The sequence below is a fragment of the Notamacropus eugenii genome, chromosome 3, assembly GCF_028372415.1.
Source record: "Notamacropus eugenii isolate mMacEug1 chromosome 3, mMacEug1.pri_v2, whole genome shotgun sequence".
Taxonomy (NCBI): Eukaryota; Metazoa; Chordata; class Mammalia; order Diprotodontia; family Macropodidae; genus Notamacropus; species Notamacropus eugenii.
In genome coordinates, this window is record NC_092874.1 from 450,275,142 (window position 1) to 450,295,166 (window position 20,025).

General features: G+C 40.5%; 1 protein-coding gene across 1 annotated transcript in view; it reads right to left on the minus strand.

Moving 5' to 3' along the window:
* The window catches only part of GXYLT2 (glucoside xylosyltransferase 2), a 67,652-nt gene that overhangs the window by 38,553 nt on the left and 9,074 nt on the right, over positions 1–20,025 (minus strand). Inside the window, exons 2-3 of the mRNA XM_072598660.1 lie at positions 6,197–6,386; positions 2,134–2,265 (exon numbers count right to left, since the gene is read on the minus strand). Coding sequence (XP_072454761.1) covers positions 2,134–2,265; positions 6,197–6,386 — 322 coding nt within the window. The remainder of the gene's footprint in view (positions 1–2,133; positions 2,266–6,196; positions 6,387–20,025) is intronic.

Below are 20,025 nucleotides of genomic sequence, written 5' to 3' on the forward strand. Positions count from 1 at the left end.
GAGGCCTTCAAGCAAAGACTGGGTGACCTCCTGTCAGATCTGCTACACTGACGATGCCTTTTGTGTATGGAGTGGACTAGATGGCCAATAAGGTCCCTTCCAACCCCTAAATCCTATGATTCTGAATGCTGCACACCAAAGCTCTGTTCTGGTTCTGTTTTAGGCACTAGTCTGGTGTGATTCCTTACCTGGTGATTAAGAATAGTTCAATGTGGTTCTTTCCCAATCAACTCCATGTGGATGCTTATATTTTAAGATTCCCATTTTCTGTGCTGTATACCTCAGCAGCATAACTGACTTGGTTTTTAAGGAGATGGATTACAAGGGAAAATTCCACCTAGACTTGATTTTAAATTACCTCAAGGCTCAATACATCTCTACTATGCCTCTGAAATGTCAAGTTTAGAAGCTGATGCCATGATATACTACTGAAAGAAAGGTAAATGCACTGCCAACTATAATCGACCTTTATTGTTTGAAGTAAGAGCTGGTTTCTATTATCAACAGAAGATAAGTAATGGCAGCATCCATTTGTCATTCAAAAGGGAACATTCAGTCAGCAGAGAATGAATGGAAACCAACAGCAATGGGTTTTGTTGTTTCAGTGGTGGGAAAGAAATCACTATTCTAGATCAGGGTATGATCACATGCAGCTTCCATTGATTTGAGAGAACAAAAAATGACATTCTTCTTTGGTGTGTGTATACATACATGTACTCATTGTGTATATATACACATATATACATATGTATGTATACACACAGCAAAGAAGATATTGCTCTTATATTTAAGGGTTTTCCATATATTTGGTATTTGGCATATTTTGTATGTGTATGCCTATATATACATATACCTACACACACACACACACACACACACACACACACATATATATATATACACACCATATACACATGTATATAAATATGTATTTGGTCCATCCCTATGGCTCCATCCATGTGTACTACAGTTATAAGGGCTTTTCTTTAAGCGAGGATCTTATAGTCACTTGGAGACGTTGCAGATTATGGACGGAAACCAAACCTATGATTTCACGTATGCAGGGAACTCCCAAATAAGGAAATGTCCTCTACTGAGGAAGGTGGGCATTTGCTCTGTGATATCGGCAGAGAGCTGCCAAGAGAACTAAGAAATCAAGTGACTTGTCCAGGACCACACAGCCAGGAAGCAGCAGAGTCAGAATTTGAATCCAGGTTTTCTGGTTCGGAGGCCAACTCGTTACCCACTACACCACAGTGTCTTTAAGACTGAGATTAAGTCTACAAAATAAATATCAATATTGATGGGGTGGAGCAGAGTGGAGGAGAAAGGGGTTAGGGGGAGGGGAATATCAGCACAGTGCCTTGCAGATGGAAGGTATTTAATATGTATTGAGTTAATTGGGTTAAGGGAACTCAGTTATGGCCAAGGATAATTACTTCCTTTGAAAGTTTCTCTAGGTGTCATCCAAACACTGCCTCTTGTATGAGACCAACTACTCATTTTCCATTAAAATGTAAGCTCTTCCAGAGCTAGGTGGGTTTTTGCAGTGTGTGTGTGTGTGTGTGTGTGTGTGTGTGTGTGTGTGTGTGTCTGTAGGTATGTGTATTATATATCCCTAGCATTTAGTATAGCACCCAGCATAATAAGCCATGTTTTCTGACTGATTAATTGCTGTATGTACATGTTGTCTTTCCCGCTGGAATGTGAAGTCTCCAAGGGCAAGAGTTCTTTCACCAATGTCTCTGTATCCCTAATGCCTGGCAAAGCAGGTGTTTAATAACACTGTTAAAAGACTGACTTGCTCTCACCTAGCTCCCTTTAATCAAAACAAATTTTTTTAAATAAAAAAAACAAATTAACTGCCTCCCATTTGGATTGTGAAGAATATTGCAGAATAGAAGCAGAAAGCATCCTAATCATGGACAGGCCAACCTGAAAGGATAAGGTCCATTTATTCTAATGAGAATCTTGTATATTCTTTTCCCCAATGTATTTTTTACAAGAAAACCCAAAACGACAGCATTTTTAGTGCTAAGACAATGATCTCCAAATACGCTTGGACCAACTTAGTCCCACTTCCAAAAGTACTCCATTGCCAAACTGTCTTTAATGAAAACCAGGTGTCCCTACCGGAAGAAAGAGCCTCTGAGCAGCGCAAGGCTTGAATAGCTTCTTCCACTCTTGAGCATTTCCAACAGAAAATGTGATCGGGTAGATGCTGTGTTCAAACTTCTTTGTGTATGAGGAAGGCCACTGTCGCAACTGAAAGACAGGGAAGCAAGAGAGGGGAGATTAGAACCGACAAAAGAGTGACATGACCTGCGATGCTGTTAAGTGCAGGAGGAAGGAAGTTTAACAGGTAAGCCATAAGATGGTACGCTCGACCCCTGATATTAATATCTGGCTGGAGGTTTGCCACCACCATCACCAGCAGGTATCTGTTGGGGGAGATTTATACACAGTTAATCCTACTAGATGTAATCATCAAAAGAGCGGCACACACTTATACATTTCCCATAACCTGCTCAAAGACAGTGCCTGAAATCCCCCCATTATTTGCTCCTCCAGTTAAAAACTGCAAACATTATTTGGAAGAGCTCTGGGGTCAGAGAAGCTGGATCCATATTATCCTAAATAAATCACTTACCCGATTTGGGTCTATAAAATGAGGGTGTTGGAACAGATGGTCTCTGAGACTCCAAGCTCTAGATCCACAATCCTATATTAGTATCTAGAATGTTGGACTTGGAAAAAAAAAATCCTGGATTCAAATCCTACTTAAGATAGCTGTGTGACTCTGGGCAAATCACAGAACCTCTCTGGGCCTCAGTTTCCTCAACTGTAAAATGGAAACAATAGCACTTACTTGAAAAGGTTGTTGGGGGGGGTTCAGGGAGATACTATGTGTACAAAGGTAGCCAATTATGTAAATGTCAGTTACTGTTACTGTTATCATTCTCATCATCATTATTCGCTAGATTTCTGTATCCCCTAAAAACTCACAGGCTTTGCCACCCACCTTGACGCTGCATCCTTAGGATTTCTGAACCTTTCTATCCACCTACAGTTGAATTCTTTGCTATGTGTGGTCTCCCCCAAATGGCGTATGGGCTCCTTCAGGGAAGGAATGCTCCCCCCTTTTTTTCTATTTGTATCCTTAGTGCTTTGCCCAGTGCTTGGCCCATAGTAAACCCTTATTTAATGTTTTTTCACTAATTCATTCATTATCCTGTGATACAGCACACAATATTCTATGATAAAAACCCTTATTAGGCAGTAAGGCCTTTTTCTAAATTCCTTTGTTACTTGAGTTAGCAAGGTAATAATGGAACAAGACCTAGAACACAGAAGCTCTGACAGAGCAGAAGGTTGTCAGAAAGTCTGAGCAAGGGGAATTCAAAGCATGATGCCAAAGGTAAATGGTGCCAGCAGTGCCAGCCTACGAAACCTTGTCCTGTTCCCTCCACACCCTTTAGGCTTCTGGGGAGCAGAATGAAGACGAAAGCATCACTGACAGCACATAACATGTGTCTTGATCTTTTACTCTCCCCTGCCCCAGTACCTTCCCCCTTAAACTCAACAGAGTAAAACACAGATGATGACTTTTGTGGGGGGTAGCAAACCCCCCCGCTAACAAAGTGGGTGCCAGTAGATTGGGGAAGAGCTGAATAAATTGAGATACAAAGGCAATGGCATATTATTATACTCTAAGAAATGATGACTATGAAGATGCCAAGAAGCCTTTACAATGTGCCTACCATGTGCCAGGTTCTGTTCTAAATGCTGGGGCAACAAGGAAAGGCAAAAACAGTCCCTGCTCCCTAGGGGAGCACAGTATGATGGGAGAGACAATGCCAAAGCTATAAACAAACCAGATACATCCTCCATGTCTGAAATCTTCCCCTTCATCTCTGCGTCCTGGGGCTTCCTTGCTAAAATCTCATCTTCTACAAAGATCCCCTTTGATGCTACGGCCTTTCCTCCTTTGATGATCTCCCTTCTATCCCTCGTATAGTTTCCTCATAAATAATTGTTTTTATATTGTCTCCCACATTAGACTCTGACTCTTTGAGGGCAGGGACCATCTTTTGACTCTTTTTGTATTCCCAAGACTTACACACAGCAGGTGTTTAATCAATGCTTGCTAACTGACTGATAAATTGGAAATAACCTCAGAGGGAAGGCATTAAGATTAAGGAAGAATGCAAAAGGATTCTTTCAGAAGGTGGGACTTTAGCTGAGACTTCAGGGAAGCTAGAAGGAAGCTAGGATGGGGATTGACATCTAGTAAGATCCAAGTCTAGAGCCAAGACAAGGAGTATTATATGTCAATGGATCAAAGAGTATGGAGAATAGGGTAAGGTACTGGGAAAACAAGAAGGGGCCAAGTTGTGAAGGACTTTAAAAGTCAGAGTTTTTTACATTTGATCTGGAAGTAGGGTCACTGGACGTAACATGGTCAGACCTGATCGATTTGACATCTGAGTGGAAGATGGCCCAGAGTAGGAAGCAATTTGAGACATGTAGACCAATCACAGGTGATTTCAATAGCCCAGGTGTGAAGTGAAAAGGGTCTGCACCAGAGTGATGGTCCTGTCAGAGGAAAGAAAGTGGCTTCTAAAGGAGAGATGGGACAAGGGTAGAAATGACAGGGCTTGGCCACTGAGTGGGAGAGTGAGGAATCCAGGATTACCCTTCAGTCATAAGCCTGGCTGACTAGGAGGATGGTGGTACCCTCCATAGTAATAGGAAAGTATTAAAGAACTATGGAAAAATTTGTCCAAACTGATGAGGAATGAAGCAAAACCAGATAAAACACACAGTTTTTGCTGTTGCTCAGTCATGTTTGACTTGATGATCCCATTTTGGAGTTTTCTTGGCAAAGATACTGGAGTGTTTGCCATTTCCTTCTCCAGCTCATTTTACAGATGAGGAAACTAAAGAAAACAGGGTTAAGTGACTTGCCCAGCGTCACATAGCTAGTAAGTGTCTGAGGCCATATTTAAAAAAAGTCTTTCTGACTCCAGGTGGGGCACTCTACCTATCCACTGCATCACCTACCTGCCCCTAAAAGACATAGTTATAATACTATTAGTGAAAACAATATAAAAGTTAGTCAAGTTCTTATTAACTGAAATGACCAATATCAGTCCCTCCACAGTACTGATCATGAAAACATCCCTCCCGCCTCTCAGTAGAGAAGTAGGAAACTACCAATATGGAATAAGGAATGCTCTCTCTCCTTGTCTCTGCCTCTGGTTTGCCTGGCTTCTTCAAAACTCAGCTCAAACCCCAGTTTCTATAAGAAGCCTTTTCTATACCCTGCTGGTCCATCCGCAAGGTTAGAGTCTTCCCCTTAGGACTAACTCCAGTGTAATTAGGATTAATATAGGTTTTGCCTTTCTTTGTATCGCCACCATAGTGGCTTAGTACACAGTGCTTGGTACACAGAACACACCAAATGCCTGTAGACTGACAGTGTCGTGGGCTCTATTCAAATGTTTTGGGGTTTTTTTGTTATGAAGAAGGGCTCAATTAGGGTTAGGGGGAAATTAAGGGGAAATAACTGGTGTAAAAACAAAAAGGGCCAACAAAACTAAAAAAACCCCACAACAACAATACTGTTGATGCTTAAATTAACTGAAAGATATTGACTGTAGGTCACCCCTTTCCCTTCTCCCCTTCCCTGTTGATTCCTCTTCCTCTGGCATTTTCAAGCCAATTTATGATCCCAATTTATTCAAAATATTCCTCAGGCTGCTCTTGATGAAGCCATTAAACCCATTTTTTTTTTTTTTGCTCAGAAAATGTAATATTTCCTAGCTTTCTTATCATTAACCTTCTACCCAACCTACTCCTCTTAGGTATTTCTCATTACTATAACTTGCCTAGAGGCACGATGGAGGACAGGGGATAGAGAAGATAGGTAGAAATTAAGAAAGGTTCTTTGTTCTTCCCCAAGTGAAAAACCTCAGGACTTGTCAAATTAAGAAGAAATGAAAAGGGAGAAAATAAAGTATCTATAAACAGAATTGATCACAGGATAAAGCAATGCTCTCCATGGTTGATGCACGGAACTAAGACAGAGAGAAGACTCTCCTCATCCTCAGGAAACAGACAACTCTCAAAGACAATTCTGCCCAAGTTCAGGCCTTATTTAGCCTGGGCCTACTACAGTTTCCTGTAAATTCACCTTCTTATCAAACTCAAGCTTCAGTGAATCCTCAGCAAAGATGTGAAATCGAATCTTCCGATAGCTGAAGAGGATGGCTGACTTGAGCATAATGAGTGTCTCTTCCAGACGGTCCCCACATGCCACAACAGCCAGGTGCATCCATTGTTCCGCTGGCAGGGCTGGGGAGCGTTTTGGCTCCTCGTGCTTTCTGGAAGGAGAAAATAAAAACATGATCGGGTAAAATGCATGAAAACATCCCAAAACTTCTGGGATCAGTCAGTCAACAAGCATTTAAGTGCTAAGTTATCTCCAATTAAAAAACCCATCAACAGACAAAATCTGTTATATTTTGTGACGTGATAAACATTTTGACAATTCTGTTTATTTAGATCCATATTTATTCCACTCAATTCAACATGCACATATTAAACAAATCCTACATACCAGGTACTGTGCTAGGTTCTGGGGATACAAAAACAGTTCTCAAAACCCTTGCTGCCCCTCAAGTCGCTGATATTTATTGGGGTCATAAAACATGTACATAAATAGGTACATGAAAAAATACGTTATTTCAAGAAGGATTGAGCCCTGTGATTTGAAGGGGAAACAAGAAAGATCTCACAAAGAAAGATACTTGGGTTGTGATTTCAATGAAATTAAGAGATTCTAAGGGGGTGGAAGGTTGAGGAGGGAGAATATTCTGGACAAGGGAACAGATGCAAGAGATAGAGTTTCATATATATGATGGAATTTAATATATAATCTATATGCAAACATGTATATATACATATATAATATATATTTATATTTATAAATATGCATATGTGCATATATGATATATTTGAGGCAACTAGGCAGCTCTATGGCTAGAGCACTGACCCTAGAGTCAGAAAGATCTGAGTTCAAATCTGACCTCAGACATGCACTAGCTGTGTGACCCTGGGTAAGTCATTTAACCTCTGTTTGCCTTAACCCACTGGAGAAGGAAATAGACAACTACTTGTGGCAATATCTTTGCCACAAAAACTACATGGACAATGTAGTCACAGGGTCATGAACAGTTAGACATAACTGAACAACTAAACAATATTATATATTGCGTGTATACATGTATGTATATATAGTATGCATATATGGGTGTACATATGCCTCTGTGTGTATACAAACATATATACGTACCAGTAGCAGCAGATAAATCACTTGGATTGTTAAGGGCATTTTAACTGCTTCTATCCCTGCTAAGGGAAGGTCTCCCCAACTATAGGTATGAATTTCATCCAGACTATTTTGAAATAATACTGCTGATTTTCCAAACTGACCCCATCTTCCTGAAGGATGAAGAGGCTTTCTATTTGCACGGGCCATGGAAATCCGATTTGGGCATCAGCCCTATAAGAAGTCAGTGCAGGACCATCCACAACTTTTCCCACGTAATATGAGCAACACAATATTTCCCACCCCCCACTGGGATGTTTTCATTTTAAGAGTGGAATGCATGACCACAGCATAAAAGGAGAATGTGCAAGTCAGAGAGAAAGGGAGGAAGTGAGGACAAAATGTCTAGATTTCTATGCCCAGCAAGAGCCTCGATGAACACAAATTTAATACTAGTCATGCCTCACTGCAGGCTCAGTGAGCTGATGTTTATGTATTAAGTTCAGCACAGAGGAGAAACAGAGGCAGAGTGAGGGTAGGTGATCTGCATCACCAATGTATCAAGTACTGAGTCAGCCACTGGACTGGGAACACCATTGTTGAAGCCAGAATCCTAATTCAGTTGCCGAACAGACATTTCCTCCCTATAAAAGATCTGTTCCAAACAAGGAGAAGAAGCCAATTCTCAAACACGCTGAATGCTGAGGAGAGTTTTCAAGAGAGTGGAGGAGGGCAGTAAGAGGCACTTTGAGACAACTGAAATTAATTTGAGAATTGGATGCCTCCTTCCCACCTGCTTTCCAAAAGTGCACAGGCAAATCGGCATTCCACTTATTCAGCTAATAGAGGGCTTGCTCTTGGCTTCCTTCACAATCACAAAAGTTGAAGATCTGGGTGGGGTCATTTGGCAAGCTTTGCAATTTGATTATCTCAGACTGTAACTGGTACAAGTAAAACCCTGCTCAGAAACTCTAAACACTAAGTCAATATATCCTAGAATAACCTTCATCCCATTTCCTTTTGAGACCACATTTTTCTAACGGTGCACCTAAAAATTAATATTGCATAGCAATGAGGACAACTTACCACTTTTCCCCAAACCCTAACATCTGTCTCTTCCTGGATCTCTCTCCCTCACCCACCTCTATTATGTCTTCTTGGTCTTTTTGCCTGTCATAACAATAATCAGTTAATAAATATGGCTGATGTTTATATAGCCCTTTAAGACACACAGAGCACTTCATAGACATGTTCTCATCTAGTCCTCACAACCTTTATAGCTGTTATTCCCATTTTACAGATACGGAAACTGAGGCTGTTGTCAGCGAGTCCAAGTGACTTAGTGTTGTTCACAGAGCTAGAAAGTCCATCAGCAGATGGCACTGAATCCATTTCTTCTTTGTCTACGGGGACCTTAGCAAGTTCTTTCCACTATTCTATCTTGCCCTGCCCATCTTCTACATGCCAGCTGCTGCAAGCTCCTCTGCAATTAACCTGGGGTTTCCATAGCTCTGCATGTGCTTGGGGAAGCGATGCCACTTATTTCTCTTGGGTCAGAATTAGGAGTCAATTGGTCTCTTCAGCTGTTCCCTACCCTTTCAGCCAAGCACGACAGAAAGCACTGAGCCAGGGATTGCCGTCTATCTTGGTGTCCGGTGACAAACACTTTTTATAAATCCACAGCGGCCAGAAGGAATAAAAGCCCTGGAGACACAGCAGCACCCCTCTGTCTACCTCTCATGTTACGCTAGTCATCTCAGGCTTCAGGTAATGAATTGGTCTTGTGCAAGCTCAATGGATGATAAAGCTTTAGGTCACTCAAGTGGGCACCTTTCCCAATCCTCTATTAAAGGCAAACTTAGCTGGCTATCACTTACTGGCCAGTGCTATTTAATGATGGCAGAGAATCTGGCTGTAAAAGCTGGAGCCCTTTACCCCCTCAGATCTATAGTCTTTGGGAAGAGATATACTTCATTGTTTTGACCATTTAATTATTTTTTTCCTCTATTAGATGAGACTCAGAGGTTGTTTCTAGTATCCCCCCTTTTGTCTCTTCTTTTCTCTTCCCCCCCCTTTGCCTCCATGTATAAGCAATCACTACAGCTTGAAGACAATTCTCACATCCATGTTTCCCAGTCCTCCTGTTATATGCCACAAGATGTGATCAGCTAGAATTGGAAATTTTTGCAGCCATGTGGGATTTTAGAGAACATCTAATCCACTTTCCATATTTTTCAAATGGGGAAACTGAGGTTCTGATGATTTACCCAAGGCCACATACTCTGCAAGTAGCAGAACTAGCATTTGAACCAGAGACCTCCTTATTCCTGGGCAGCAGGGTATAGTGGATAGAGCAGAGGACTTGGGAGTTGGGAAGACACTGGTTCAAATCCTGCCTCATATACTTACTTACTGGATATATGTCCCTGGGTAAGTTGCTTTATACCTCAGGGTCTTGGTTAGATTGGATGACTTCTGAGGTCCTTTTCAGTTCCAAGGATGATTAGCCCATTGTTCAACTACATTGTTTTTACCACAGCACCCTCCAAAACTGAGCGATTCAATTCTACAAAATATTATCTAGCATCTACAAGACATAGAATTCACCCTTCCAATATATACCTCTATTATGATACAGCAAGACCATCATTTTCACAGCCTTGGGATCATATAGCTCACTCCAGACACTTGGACAGCAAACACCACTCATTCAGATTTGCTCTTGTCTTTTTTTTTCATGGGGTCCTCATCCATTCTACCAGAATTCCAGCAAACCTTTCTATCCTCCTCTTCTCAGCAAGGGCACTCCCAGAAGGGCCCCATCTGTTCCTCTGATCCAGGCCCCTCATTGTGGCACATTGTTACTGGAAGTTAAAAAGTTCCAGTACCCTGTGGATATATCAGAAAAGCAAGGTCTTCAAGACTTTATAGGGTAGTTAGGTGGTACAGTGTATAGCGTGCCAGACCCAAAGTCAGAAAGACTCATCTTCCTAACTTCAAATCTGGCCTCAGACACTCACCAGCCATGAGACCTTGGGCAAGTCACTCAATCGTGTTTGTCTCAGCTGGAGAAGGAAATGGCCAACCACTCCAATATCTGTGCTAAAAAAAACCCTAAATGGAGTCACAAAGAGTCAAAACAACAACACTTTATAACCTAATTTATCCCCCTAAGGCTTGCAAACACTCTTTGCAAAGAGACAGTGTGTCGTTTTCAAACAGGACTGACGTACTCCAATTCTTAGACAGTTCCCTCCCATAAAAGTTTCCCATTTATCCTTTCTTTCCATTTCCACTGTGAGACCCCCTCCAGCTATAGGGATAGGGCAGGGGCAGGCCCAGGGCAAGAAGGCCATCAGCCTCCTCCCTTCCTGCCAGAGCTCCACTGTTTGAGTTATTCATTAATCATCTCAAGCACGGGTTGAATTTAGGACCAAGAAATATGAAAGCAAAGACATTTTTTTACAATGATTCTCATCCAAAGGATAGGGGACTCTTACTGTGAAAACACTGACCAGAGGCATCACTAGTGAACCACTTGTACCTTCATATGCCGTTTTCAATATGCTTATTATGAGTATCACCATATTTATTAACCCACTGTTGGTAGGTGGAGTTCAGTTGCTGAACCAATTCTACCCAGAGTGACTGCCTAGAAATCTATAATGTAATAAATGCACATTCACCTAAAGAGAGAATATAAAAGGCAAGTCATGAAGCTCCGTGACCTTGTGCCAAACATCATTGGTATGCAATTTGTTTTTATATAACACATTTCTGTACACACAACAGAGCATAAACGGGGATTCTAAATGAAATTGTGAATTTAAATTTCATACTTTTGGCTTTTTTACTCTAGGATTAATACCCACTCCTAACTGCAGCATCCACTGTGTGCACCATGTGAAGCACAAACTTTTAAGAAGTCACATTACAATTCAATTCAACAAGCATTCACAAAATACCTACTATGTGCTAGTCAGCATGGTGTAGGGCAGAGAGAACTGGCTCCTTGTTTTTCCTTCTTTTCCTCTTCCCTCCTCCTCCTCCTCTTTCCTCAGACCTTGATCCACCCTGTCACCAACTCCAGGGGTTTGGAAGGAATTTATAACTGCTCTGCAGCTGCTTCTATGGTCCCCAACCCCAGGTTCAGGGCTTCCTTCCTGCCAAGGTAAAGAAATGCAGGAAACCAATAACCAAAAGTCTTCCTTTCAAAAGGCAGAAGCGTCTTCCTTTTGCTCCTGAAAGGCTGGATATTTTCACAGCTGGCAGCAGCTGCCCCAGAATTCTGCCCCACATTTTCCTGGGGCAGCTCAGCCCAGCTCAGGGCACCCTGCCAGTGTAGGCTCTGCTCAGCTCAGCCTCAGCACTCTGATTTCTTATTATAACTGCAGATCTCCATAAAGGCCTTTAAAAAGCTTTTGCCATGCTAATTCTGGCTACTCAAAGATGTGGGTAACCAAAACTGGCCATTTATACCACTGTACCTACAGATTTAATTATCCCTCTGAAACTGAACTTTGCCAAATGGAAGCAATTAAAGATGTTAGGGTATATACTAGTAGACTAAAACTCAGTCTAAAGTGGTATCATAGATGGAGTGCTAGACCACATCTTGCCTCAGACACCAGCTATGTGACCCCAGTTAGGATCACTTAACCTCACTGGGCCTCTGTTTTCTTGTCTACACAAATATTGGTGTTGGATTTAGCTTTCACAGGCCCTTTCAGCTCCAAATTCATGATCCTATGGCAACCTTCTATTCAAAAAGAACAACCATTTCTAAAAAAGAAATACTGAGAAGTGTGTTTCTTATGTATCCAAGATGTAATAGCACAAAACCCTATGGATCTTACTGAATTCTACTGGTTCACATGGGAACAAAGTCAGAAGACATCTGGAACACATCTGGAGGAAAAAAATGGAGTTCAGGGCCTTGGATTTTGCTGGGTAATGCATTCCTTTGTCTGCTGCACGATTCCCCAGCAAGTGTTTCAAGCCTGTCCCATTCTCCTTTTAAATAACCAGTACTCATCCCCAGACCTTATCACCCTTTACATGTTAACAAAACAAAACTGATGTAAAGAAACTGAGACACAGAGATTAAAGGATTCTTCCATGCAGATTGTTAGTGGCAGAGTCAGGATTAGGACCCAGATGTCCTGACTCCTCACTCAGTAACCTTTCAATTATGTCAGATAGAAGGGATTCAGTGGAAAACTGTCCATTGATTCTAAGAGAAAGGTTCCACCCTACTCCAAATTCTATAATTCTGGGATTTCAAAAAGGAGCAATTCTGAAACAAGTTCATTTAATTTACCACAAAAATCAATCAGTCAAGCTTTTATTAAATGTATGCTATGTGCCAGGCACTGAAGACAAAGAGAAATAAATGAAAGACCATTAAGCTCTTTCTATTGGAGAAGATGACATGCACATATATAAGCATTTTTAAAATTGGGATAGACATGATTTCCCAGGTGAAGAAATGTCCTCTATCACCGCAGGTCAGCACCTTTTCTGTAACATATAATTCTTACAAAGTTGTCTAGAATAATGATTCACATGGTCTGGGGACCACTTGAAGAATACCATTGTAAGTACCAGGGAGAAGTCCTTCAGGAAGCTAACAGATTAAAAGAAGACACTTACAAAGCTATGTATGGAGTTGGCTTTGGAGACAAGAAAAGACATGCTTTTAGATAGATCCAGAAGAAAACAGCAAATTACATCTACTCTGACTCAGACCCTCTGCTCCCAAGAACCCCCCAAAAAATTATATTTGGGACAGAAACTCTCATATTCAGCATGATGTAATGACAGGAGTGCTTTAGAGGGAGTCAGGAAACTTGGGTTCTGCTCCTAAATCGATACATGATCTCAGGCACGCCCTACCCCTTCACTGGTACTCAATCTCCTCATTTGTAAAACAAGGGTTAAGGTCCCTCCCAACTTTGAAAAAAAATTAATCTAAAAATTCCAGAGTATCTGAAAAATTGGTGCTGCTTGTTTTTCTGGCTGCCTGAGATGTAACATTTTCTTAATAGCTTAAAAGTCTCAGGCGTTAGAGTTAATTAAACCTCAATTTCTAGAGATTATAAATAATGAAATACAGCATTTATGTGAAGTGGTATTTACTTTCCAGCCCATTAGTGCAAAAAACACTGAATTATTAAAGTGAATAATTGACTCTACACACAGCAAGTCTTTCCTCTTGTCTTCTACCTCTCTTCTTATTGCACTCTCTCAAGTGATGAGCTAAATTCCTTCATCCAATCCAATTCTACAATCATTTATCTCATGGTACCTACTACGTGCAAGGCAGCGGACTGGGTATACAAAGCCAAAACCTTCAAGGAGCTTGTTTGTGCATAAATGTGAGACTTTGCTACTGGATAGTGACTAAGCTTTTAGGACTGCAGTTGGGTGGCATAATGGATAGAATAATGAACTTGGAGTCAGAAGTCCTGAGTTCAAATCCCATTCCAGATACTTCCTAACTGGGTAATCCTGGACAGGTTACTTAACCTCTGTTGGCCTCAATTGCCTCATCTGTAAAATGGGAATAATAATAGCACCTACCTCATGGGGTTGTTGTGGGGATCAAATGAGATAGCATAGGCAAAGTACCTTGCAAAAACCTTAAAGTGCTCTAAAAAACACTAGATCTTATTATTAGGAAAGCAGCCAGCACCTAAAATAAGACCCAAACCAAGGTTGTCCCTAACTAGTCAGAGGAAAATAACTCCACAACTGAAAGATATCAGACAAGGGGAATAGATGCGTCCAGCTTAAAAGATGGTGTACTCAACTTAAAGGAATATTACATGAGCCTCTCTTTTTCTCCTCAGTTGAATTTCCTTTAAGGTGACATCATAATGATCTCTATTTAGGACATATTATCTTACCTTACCAAAACGGCAGTATCTACTACCACTAAGCATCGCATATAAAATGAGGGGGTTGGATCTGCAGGCCTCTGAGACACTTTTGGCTCTAAATGTATGATCTGGCCATTCTAGAATCACAGAATCACAGAGCTAGAAGGGTTCTTGGAGGTCACCTGGTCCAACACAGACCAGGATAAGAATCGTTCCTACCATATACCTGACAGGTCATCGCCCAGCTTTTGTTAGCTGGGATGTGAAAAATTCTTCCCTTTAATTCCTAGGGGTAATTCAGAATGGCTAATTAGGGCCACATTTATTTTTCTTTTTTTTGTTTTGTTTTGTTTTTTTTCTGAGCAATCAGGGTTAAGTGACTTGCCCAAGGTCACATAGCTAAGTAAGTGTCAAGTGTCTGAGGCCAGATCTGAACTCAGGTCCTCCAGACTTCAGGGTCAGTGATCTATCCTAGCTGCCCTTACATTTATTTTTCTTAGATGAGTTTTCAATCCTGGAGTCAGAGTCTGGAGTCTCTGCTACAAAGAAATGTAGAACACACCAATTCCAGGCATGGCAATTCGGTGAAATAAAACAACCATTTATTAAGGGTCTTAATATGTGTGGGAAGAATAAAAACAAGGAAACTGAATATTGTATAATTATAGTCAAGTCAGTAAGCACTTATTAAGGACCTACTATGTGCCAGGCACTGTACTAAGCTCTTGTTGCTTGTTGTCTCCTCCTTTAAGACTGTGAGCTCCCTGAAGGGGCTGTTTTTGCCTCTCTCTGCCTCCAGCAATGAGCACAGTGCCCATAGCACATAGTAGGTGTTTAATAAATGCTTATTAACAGATTGCTTGCTGTCTAAGGGAGGAGGAGAGGGAGAAAAGTTTGGAATTCAAAATCTTATAAAAATGAAAGTTGAAAATTGTTTTTATATGTAACTGAAAAAATAAAATACTATTAAAAAAGAAATCCTTATTAGCTGACTGGCCCTGGTGATACAAAAGCAAGCAAATGGATGGTCTATATCCATAAGGAGTTTATACCCTAACAGGAGAAAGAACACGTAAAAGAGGGATGAAAAACCAGGGTGATATGCTCATAGAGGGGACAGTGGCAAGATCCAGAGAAAGAGAAGCAGCGCTGCTCTAGGCCCTTCTAGAACTTACCAGTGGGAGAATGGGGCTGTTGGGGTAGAGAGACAAGTGGGTTGAAAGATTTTGGCAAAGTCCAGAGAGAGTGACCAAGGTTGGTCCTACACAAGAAACTCCCTTCCCTTCCTTCTAGTAGAATTTGGGGGGCTCTGGGAGTGGAACACTGAACAATGAATGACCCAATTTATGTGTTTGGTTAATTTTGCTAAACTGCTTTGTGGGGCCTCTTTTTTATTCTTATGAAAGGTGGTCTTCTGGAGGAGAGGAGAAAGGTATATATTTGGAAATGAAAGTGATGTTAAAATTTATTTTACAAAAATGTTTTTAAGCACTTAAGGCATATGGAGATTCAAAAATTTTTTTTAATAGTCTCTGCCCTCAAAAAGCTTACCATCTAAAGTGAAGATTGGGAGGTTGCAGGAAGTTTGAGTAAAAGCACATGACACAAATAAATATGATACTTGAAAAAATGTAACAAGGACAAGAGAATATCCAGGAAAAAAATGCTCTAAGTAATTCTGAGTTGGCAGAGATGACTTTCTTCTGGGTGAAGGGAAGGTGTTGGAGAAGGCTTTGTGAAGGATGCTCCACCTAAGCTTGGCCTAGGAGGTAGAGGATTTCAACAGTAGAGTGTATTTCAGGTATGGGGTACGGAGAATAGACAACAGATAATCCCATTCTATTTCCACATTGGTGGGAAGAAAGAATGCTAACAAGATGGAGAATTCTCCATATTGGTCAGAAGAACTATTAGAACTACACAGAAATGGAGCTCTTGCTTCCACAAAAAAATGGAGAACCAAGGGAATTTCACAGTGAGCAACTGAATACCTTTCAGTCAAAGTCAAGGAATGGTTATCTACTGTCCACTCCCACTATAAGTTGTCTTCTTTCTAGAAAAGGGGAATCAACACACTTCAAAGCCCACCTCTCCATGGTCTAATTTATTGGAGGCAATAATGGTGTTTTTTGGTTTGTTTTAAAACCAAAGAGATTTAGGGTTGAAGAGGCAGGGAGTAATCTGAATCCACATCAGGAATGGAAGGTAGGAGAACATTACACAGAGAAGGGGCAGAAGAAACACTAAACACTTGGAGTTAATGGGCAGATAATAGGTTCTTCTAAAAGAGGGGAAAGTTGGCCCCTTGGTCCATCAGTTAATAAGCATTTATTAAGTCCTTGCTATGTACCAAGTACTGTGCTAAATTCTGAAGATATAAAGAAAGGCAAAAAGACCTCTTCCCTCATAGGGCTCATATTAATGAAAGGTAAATGATCAAGCTTTCACCATACATAAAATGGGGAAGACAGAGTGTAGGTAACTATGAGATATATGCAAAATAGATGGGAGATAATCTCAGAATGGAAGACCTCAGTGGCTGAGGGGATTGGCAGAGGCTTTATGTACCAGATCTCACTTTATGTGAGATCTGCAATGAAGTCAGGAAAACTAAGAGGTGAAGAGGAATGATGAAAGACAGTAACAAAGCAGGGAGACAGAAGACGAAGCACCATGTTTAACTGCAGGTAAAACAGTATCGCGAGGAGGGGAGGAAAGTGTAAGAATCCTGGAAAGGTAGGAAGGGGTCAGGGTATGAAGAACTGTAAATGTCTAACAGAGGATTTTATATTTGGTCTTGGAGGCAATAGGGAGCCACTAGTTTTTACTGAGTAGGAGGGTAAGATGGTCAGATCACCACTTTAGGAAAATAATTTTCACAGCTGATTATAGGATATATTGGAGTATGTGTATGGGGGGGGGGGGGGAGAGGCAATTAATGACATAAATGTACAGGTGCTGTCAGGTGTGAGACCCAGTCAGGGTCAAAGAGGAACACAGTGGTGGAAGTTGGTGTCCCCTTGCTGATAGGGACCATGGCAGCTGTTTCTCCACCTGGAATTTACAGTGATATCTACCTTCTTTCTTGCATCCATTATGTGAAAAGATCATCAAGTTTAGTGGATACTATAGATTTACTACAAAACAAAACAAACAAACAAAAAACAACCCTAAAGATCCTTAGAAATTCAGAGGTGACAAATACAAAAAGGAGGCAGGAAAAAATAATATAAAACACCAAGGCATCCTATTTCTACAGATATACACAGAGTATGGATAACAAGCAAGATGAAACAGAAATACCAAAACAAGGAGGAAAATTTAACTTCATAGATATTACTGAAACTTGGTGGAATGAGATTCATGACAGGAATATGACCATGGAAGGGCTACCTTTTTTTTCCATTAAAAACAATTTTTGAACCTAAACAATAAATAAAATGACCATTTCAATATATGCTGTAGTACAGAAGAGGTTTATACATGAAACTGAAAAACTGTATTATACAGAGCTCATTTTCTTTTTAAATAAAAGTAAGGGGGACTGGCCAATGAAAGCCCAACCCTTTTAATCATATACAGCGAACTCGGTTTTATGCAATCCCATGTGTGGACTTCAGAACACATGAAGATATTGTATTACTGTTTTCCTGTCTGCTTAGCATGTGGTGAAGAAAAGGCCTTGTGGCTGACTGTTGAGCTGGAACTGAGTGTTTATTCAGAAAGGCCAAAGAAAGCCCTCTTTCCTGGTGGCAAGTGGGGCAAGGAGTGCTATAAGACTCTGAAGTCTATGTAAGAAACAGCATCAGACAGAGCCTACTATGCATGCTCAAAAGGACCAGGCTCTCATTGGCCAATATATAAAAATTCAATATGTAACTTTCAAAATTGCCCCGCTTGTCTCTGATTCTTTCGGGTCTTCCTTCCATTTGTTTTTCCTTTTTGGAGGAGGAAAATCCTGTCCCCAGACCATTTTTCCCTCACCACACAGAGGGATGGTTAGTCATCAAAGAGTCTATTAAGCTCCTGGGGATAGAAATGGTAAAAAACAAACAAACAAAAAACCTGGTACCTGCTCTCAAGGAATTCACAGTCTACTGAAATAATCTAAGAATCACTGATATCCTTGAAAACTATGATTAAAAAAAACAACTTGGAAACTATATTTTAAGAAATTATACATTGAAATTGTCCATATTTATTAGAACCAGAAAGCAAAGACAGAAAGAAGCCATCCTTTTCTGAAAGAAAGCCCTAAAATAAAAATCCCAAGAATATCCAAAGCTCCCATGTCAAAGGGGAAAAAAAAAGGATTGTAAGTGTCTAGAAAAAAGTCAAGCTCCCAGGGAGCCACACAGTAAAGCTCATATAAGATCTGAGAACTTACACTAGAAACAAGGAGAGTCTGAATTACAATATTCCAAAAGGCAAAAGAAATAGGCTGGCAACCAAGAATAATTTACCCTGCAAAGCTGAGTATCATTCAGCGGGGGAGGGAGGATGACCCTTTAATGGAAGAGACAACTTTCAAGCATTTCTGATGAAAAAACCAGAGCTGAGGAGGAACTTTGAAATACAAACATAAGAAACCAGAGAAACCTAAAAGATAAGTGTATTTACGTAATTAGAAGGAACAGTATAATGATACAGCACTACCATTTAACGGGGGAGAAGAAACAGATGCCCCTTAAAAATCTTAGTATCTTCAAAGGCTACCGATGGAGTGAAATAAGGAAAACAGAAGTTTAAGGGGGCAGATTGCTCATTCTGAGGATTAAAAGGGGAGGAAAAAGAAGAAATATACTAGTGTAGAAAGGAAGAAGAAAAGGGTACCACTTGCTAATTGGGGTATCTGAAAAGAAGACCACTGTGAATCAGGCACGACTGACTTTCTGTGACCCCCATTTGGGGTTTTCTTGGTAAAGACACTGGAGTGGTTTGCCATTTCCTTCTCCAGCTCATTTTATACATGAGGAAATTGAGGCAAGGAGGATTGACTGACTTGCCCAGTATCACATAGCACATGGAAGAAGGGTGAGGGGCACCTACATCAAATGAACCTTAGTTCATTCTGAAACAATAAAGCTATTACTATAGCTATTGAGAATGAAGTTTTTGTTATCCTTATCTTTCTCCACCAGCTTCAACTCTGAATTTTGTATTCATGACAGTATTCTTGCTGGATCATAATGTTTTTATATTCATCCTCCGTTATATGCCTTTGTTTCTGTCTTTTTAAAAAATTATTTTGGATTCATTCAAAACAAATTTCCTAATCCTAAAAGGGGGGGTTAAAAAAGGGAGAAAAAAACTAATTAGAATCTAAGAAGGTGCCTTAGACACCTCTTAGACAATTAGGTCAACAAACTGTGGTATATGAATGGAATGGAATGTTATTGGTCTGTAAGACTTGAAGAAAGACAACTTCAGAGAATCTTGGGTAATGTGAATGGATGCAGAGTGAAGTGACCAGAACCAAGTGAACAATTAATTTTACAAGGACAATAACATTGTAATGAAAAATAACTTTGAAAGACTTCCAAACTTAGGTCACTATATGTCTCTAGAGTGCCTAGGACGAAGCACCATTACCATCTCCTGACACTGAGGTAATGAAGAAAGAGACATTTTTGGATGTGGCTACTGTGTGGATTCATTTTGCTCCACTACATTTATTTGTTACAAGGGAGTCTTTTTCTTTCATTTTTTTAATGAACTCATAACCTCAGGGGATTAATTTAAACTGTGGCTAGATGACTATTGCTGGAGTTATTAGGGAGCAGATTTTTTTTCAGAAGGAATTGCCTTTTA